Source organism: Cryptomeria japonica, chromosome 9 (genome assembly GCF_030272615.1).
Source record: "Cryptomeria japonica chromosome 9, Sugi_1.0, whole genome shotgun sequence".
In the NCBI taxonomy this organism is placed as follows: Eukaryota; Viridiplantae; Streptophyta; class Pinopsida; order Cupressales; family Cupressaceae; genus Cryptomeria; species Cryptomeria japonica.
The window spans coordinates 219,975,889-219,981,888 of record NC_081413.1 but is presented as its reverse complement, the minus strand read 5'-3'; the positions used below and the strand labels follow the sequence as shown (position 1 = coordinate 219,981,888).

At 36.1% G+C, this 6,000-nt stretch overlaps 1 protein-coding gene across 1 annotated transcript; it reads right to left on the bottom strand.

Annotated features, from left to right (window-relative positions):
* Positions 1-2,326: 2,326 nt before the first annotated feature.
* On the bottom strand, positions 2,327-5,931 carry LOC131044482 (receptor-like protein kinase HSL1). The gene is made up of 2 exons (XM_057977810.2): positions 3,024-5,931; positions 2,327-2,924 (listed from the first exon to the last, which is right to left on the bottom strand). Exons 1-2 carry the CDS (start codon positions 5,629-5,631, stop codon positions 2,578-2,580), a joined length of 2,955 nt encoding a protein of 984 aa, XP_057833793.2. The 5' UTR covers positions 5,632-5,931; the 3' UTR covers positions 2,327-2,577.
* Between the last annotated feature and the right edge of the window lie 69 nt (positions 5,932-6,000).

The following is a 6,000-nucleotide window of genomic DNA, read 5'->3' as shown; positions in this document are numbered from 1 at the left end:
AAGATATCTATACTAGTTTTTTATTACTTTAGCAAGGAAGGAGACCTGAACCCTCACAAAATAGCAAAACCAAAAAGCAACCAAATAACCTTAGGCATCACACAACCAAGCACCCATAAACAACTCTCAAAAGTAATAAAAATCTAACCTACCAACATAGCTAAACAGAATCACCCTACCAAACTACCTTCTACCATAATAAAAACTACTATCAGTTAATAGTATAGAGTCCATAGTAATTATCAAAGTCCTTAACCATAAGTTAATTTTTACTTGGCTAAAAAATATTATGAATATTTGATATATTGTTTAAAAGTTAATTTTGTTGACATTAAAATTATTTACCACAAAGTGCAATTTGTTGCTTTTTTAAAATTAAAAGTATATAATTATAAATATTGTATATAAAACTAAAAACAAATCAAAAAAATAAAATAAATTTTATACAGGTATGTATTAATTTGTATGGGCAAGTACTAAGAAGGTATAACAAAATAAATTTAAAATAAAATATTAAAATGAAAAATATCAATTGAATTATTATTACTAGATATAATAGAATATTTAATAATTATATTAAAAAAATATGGAATTAATGTTTCTTATATCAAATTTGTGCACCACATTCTAATTATAAATGCATGCATAAATATAATTGAATTAGAAAACCATTACCTTACTACATGTCATATTTTGATCCTACAATATAAATTAACCGATCATGCACACGATAACTTTAAATATATTGCAGTCTAATAATTAAATATGGATAGGATAAAATATTTGACTACATAAATAAAATATAATTTTAATTATATTTAAAAATATAATGTAGACACCTAAAATTACCTTCTTTAATTATAAAAAAAAATTATTTATTTAATTATTTTATCCTAAGTCTTCTATTAATTAAATAAATAAATAAATTTAATTAATTCATTTAACCTTTTCTAACCCTTTTTTCATTTAAATAAATATGTTTATTTATTTAAATTATCCCTTTTCCCTAAATTAAATAAATATTTTATTTATTTAACGAATCCCACTTCTTCTATTAATTAAATAAATCTTTATTTATTTAATTAATTCATTATCTTTTTCCTCTATGACACGTCACTTATCTCTTAATCCTCCTCTACCTACCCCCTTCATTATTTTATTATTTCTTCTACCTACTCTTTAATCCTAACCGACCATTTATCTTTTCACCTCTTAATCGTATCCCCCTATTTTCTAAAGCATCTTCTATATAAGAGGATAGTTTCATCATTATCAGCCCTAGTCATCTAATGTGTCTACATTATGCAATCAAGCCTTCTTGTGATCAAGCGACTTCAACCACAATTCATTCTTTGTTGAGCTCTTGTGCACCTATAAAATCTAAGAGCAAATATATTGAACAAGATCAATAGAGATAGGAGACAATGAAGATTGAAACCCTACTTGGCATGTGAATGGTAATATTATTTCAATTGTTGATTTGCATATTCTTAGGTATCTTCATTGGTCTATGGTGAATGTTTGGTTGTAGAACTAGGGTTTGTTTGTGGTTGGATCTTTGTGGTTTTATAATATTTTATCATCATCATTTTTCACTGTATACATATAATAATATTAAAGAAAATAATAATAAATCTATTGCATATTTACCAACATAATATTTTAGTATCTTAATCTTGATGGACTATCTTTATAATTATATTTAATAATAACTTAAACTTTATATTATAATATTTAATAAATTATGTGATAATTGCTATTATTAAAACTCTTTAAATAAAAGAAAAAAGTAGATAAACTATAAAAATAAAAAATAATATTAATTTTAATCTTTCTCATATAATTAAAATCTTAGGACATATTTGACAAAAGATATGATTGTTATATTTTTACAAAACTTTAATTTTATACAATATGTGAAAATAAAAATATATATAAAAAAAATGGTGAAAGGTTAGTAATGAAACATTAAATTTTTTAATAAAAAGAAACTTAAAAAATTGCATAAAAAACTATAGTTGATCCATAAAATCAGGCAATAAGATGCAAAAAATTTGAGCCAAGTAGATTCAAGAAAAAAAAAACTATAATTTAAAATCTTAAAAATCATCCATCTTAACTTTTAAAAATTGAAAAAGAAAAGATCAAAAGAAAAATTCACAATTCTTATTAGTGGGAAACAATTGAATAATAATGATGAAGAAACACAGATTGCAATAGTACTAACCTAAGAAGAAATACTAATAACATCATTCTAATAATTATAAAAACATCTCTTTAATTTATTATACTATTTTAAGATGAAGAATCTGAAAAAGTAACCCACTATATATAACATAAAGAGATCGTAGCCAAATTTAGGATCTAAACTCTAATAGTAACCAATTATATGTATTACATGACCTTAATAATCACGATCAAAAGAGCATCCTATAAGCTGCATAGATACTTCTCCTTGTTTAAGCGTTGAATTGTTACCTTGTCATTCTAGCATTGAAAAGTGTTAATCTGGAAAGTAAGCGACCTCGTTCTCACTCTCGGATTGGGTACATGAAATCCTTTCCAGAAGCTCAAGTTTTATTTTAGCTCTTTCTCCTTCAGCTTGTCCCCACCACACGCCACTAACATTTCCACAACTTCTTTCATACAAGGCCGCCGTTTCGGCTGTCTGTGAGTGCAAATCAAACCCACACGTAAGACGCGCATCATTTGTTCTATGCAATTATCTTTCACCGCACGTTTATCCGGCACTTCTATCTCTTCCCTGCCCATCCGAATTGTGTTGCGGATCCAAGTTACGATGTGCTCCTCCTCTCCATACTCTGCCTCACCTGTAGCTTTCTTACCGCTCACAAGCTCTAAGACCACCACTCCGAAGCTGTACACGTCACTTTTCTCGTTCACCTTTAGCCTTTCCGCATACTCTAAACATAGATTTACAAACAAAAAAACAACCACTTATTGACATATATTATCAGGTAAAACTAATGTTTTCGAATCTGGAGGAGAGAAAGTGTTCGTACCTGGGGCTATATATCCATGCGACCCTACATAAAAAGACACCGTATACTCGTTGCCCAGCTTGTCAAGCTCTCTGGAAGTGCCGAAATCTGAAATTTTAGCTCCCAGATCGCCGTCTAGCAAAATGTTGCTGGATTTCACATCCCTGTGCAATATTGGAGGGAAGCAGTCATGGTGCATATAACAAAGCCCTCGAGCTGCGCCAAGAGCAATCCGATAACGCATCGGCCATTCCAGCACCATATGTGATCCCGGACCATCGTGCAGACGGTCGAACAAGCTGCCGTTTGGCATGAACTCGTATACCAACAGCTTAAAGTTAGACTCTTCACTTGAAATGCAAGACAGCAGCTTTATGATGTTGGTGTGCCGGATGAGTCCCATTGCATCTACCTCTACTTCCCCGACTTTATTCTCTTCTTGCTCAGCTTTTCTCATAATTTTTTTTTCCAATCCGCTCGTGTTCCAGATCTTCTTAACTGCCACCACTTGCCCGTTCTGCAGAAGGATCTTGTAAACTTTCCCAGCACCTCCGGATCCAATCACGTTACTCTCTTTCAAATTGCGGAGGATGTGTAACTCGTCCACTTCTGTCGAGGAGAATAGAGTTACTTTCCACAACGGTGTGCTTCTTGGCTTCCTGAAAGATGAACGATACAGACAAATGGAGCACAAGGCCACGACCGCTATAGATAACGGTGGCAACAGAATGGTAGCTAATCTCCATGATGACAACTTATGAGGAGACCAACACGGGGGTAGCATCACATACCGAGCCCCGCATAGCTTCGAATTGCCTAGATAGCTCTCCTTGAAAACTAGATTGTCTAGACCGTCAGGAATGCGTCCAGACAAGTTATTGTTGGACACATTGAAAACATTCAGTCTCAGGCGTCCTAACTCTAGAGGAATTCCGCCAGAGAGCAAATTGTTTGACAGATCAAGATTTGTCATGTGATTTAGAGGTCCAGGGATTTCGCCTGTAAGCCGATTGTGATCCAAATAGAGCTGATTCAGCATCTTCAGCGACATTATTTCTTTGGGAATTTCTCCTGACAGAAAATTATGGTCCAGCTTTAGAGTACTGACCGAACTTAAGCCCGCGAGCTCGTGAGGAATGGGGCCTGACAACCGATTCTTGCTGGCATCGAAATACATAAGTTCTTTCAGCTGTCCAACTTGTGCAGGAAGTCTTCCTTCAAACAAATTGTTGTTTGTTTTCAATCGTTTCAGATTCTTCGCTCCACCAATTTTAGCTGAAATCTTGCCTTCAAACTTATTGTTGCCAAGATATAAATAATTGAGATTGAGAGAATCCCAAAGCCCAGGAGGAAACTCACCGCTCAGCTGGTTGTTGTAGACAAGAAGAGCCGTTAGAGACGTGCAGTTTTGCAAGGAGGAAGGCACAGTACCGCTGAGATTGTTTGAAGAGACATCAACGCTAAAAAGCGCCCCTCCCATACACAAGTTCTTTGGCAGAGGGCCTTCCAAATTGTTTTCGAACACTTCAACGTCACGGAGATTGGAATATGTACCCAAACTCTGGGGCAACCATCCATTGAGCTGGTTCCCGTCCACCATAAACACTCTCAAGTGCCGGAGCTCGCCGAGCTGAGCTGGTATCTCTCCGGTAAGCCGATTGGAAGAAAAAATAAGAGTATCAAGATATGTCAGATTCCCAATTATCTGCGGAATTGTGCCGTGAAGCTGATTGTCGGTAAGATCCAAACTGGACAAGCTCCTCAGTTGGCCAATGGTGGCTGGAATTTGTCCAGACAAATTGTTTTCAGACAGAGTCAGTACTCTCAAATTCGACAGAGCCATTAAACTGCTCGGAATATCTCCTGACAGCCGATTCATTGACATATCCAACGACTCCAGCTCCGTTAAATTGCCCAAGACTTCTGGGATTCCGCCCTCAAGACTACAGTTATATAGCCATAACTGCTGCAGCTGCTTTAAATTGCCAAGCTCTTTGGGCGTCACACCAGGAAGCAGAGGATTATTGCTTATCGTGAAGTTCCTGAGAGAAACTAAATTCCCAACAAAAGTAGGGAATGCTCCACTCAAACTATTGCCGTGGAAGAAGAGACCTTCAAGCTTTTTCAGCATTCCGAAGGCTGGAGGAATGGAGCCTCTGAAAGCATTATCTCCCAAGTTCAACACTCTCAACTCGCTCAATTCGAAGATACGAATGGGCAGCGTTCCAGAGAACTGATTGCTCGACAAATCGAGCAACCGCAAACCCTCGCACTGTAGAAGGCCACGTGGAAAGGGCCCGCTGAAAGAATTGGTTTGGAATATCAAGGCCGTGAGATTAGGAAGGCCGCATATAGCAGAAGTCAAGTTGCCAGAAATGCAGGCACCCGTGATATTAACAGTCGTAACTGAGTGGAATGTATCACAAGAGACTCCTTTCCAACTGCATGGATTTTGGTGAGCCTCGTTCCAGCTGCTCAAAATATTACGCGGGTCCCTCCAATTCTCCTTTTTGATTTTAAGCAAAATCATCCCGTCTTGCGAAACGGAAGTGCAGTGGAGAATGAAAAGCAAAAGCGTGAGAATGAACGAAAAGAGAGCGAGAGCCGAGGGGAGCATAATTGCTGCCATAAGTTTCGCAAACTAATATTAGAAAACACTTGCTTTGCAGAAATCTTAGAGAAGCTCTTTCAGACTTAAGGCTTGTCCAGGAATATTCTAAGGCAGCTTCGTATTGCTCACGTCGAGAGAATTTTCAGTTGCACTCCATAAAATTTCCAAATTTCGTCAAACAATAATTGAGGATAGCTTCGTAGAGCTCACGTCGAGAGAATTTTCAGTTGCATACCATAATTGAAGGCAGCTTCGTAGTGCTGCGCTCCAAGACATGGGATTTTTGTTTCGATGGACACGGTTGAGGAACGATGAGATCTGCGGCCAGTACGAAGTGAACGTGAATGACCCGTTAATATAGTCGTGGTCTTCCGTCTCTTATGGTAT

What these genes read in the sequence shown, in the direction of transcription:
- LOC131044482 (XM_057977810.2), bottom strand. Translation starts at nt 5,631, where the DNA reads ATGGCAGCAATTATGCTCCCCTCGGCTCTCGCTCTCTTTTCGTTCATT. An exon ending in GCATGGATATATAGCCCCAG is followed by an intron (nt 2,925 to 3,023) that starts GTACGAACACTT and finishes ATCTATGTTTAG; the next exon opens with AGTATGCGGAAAGGCTAAAG.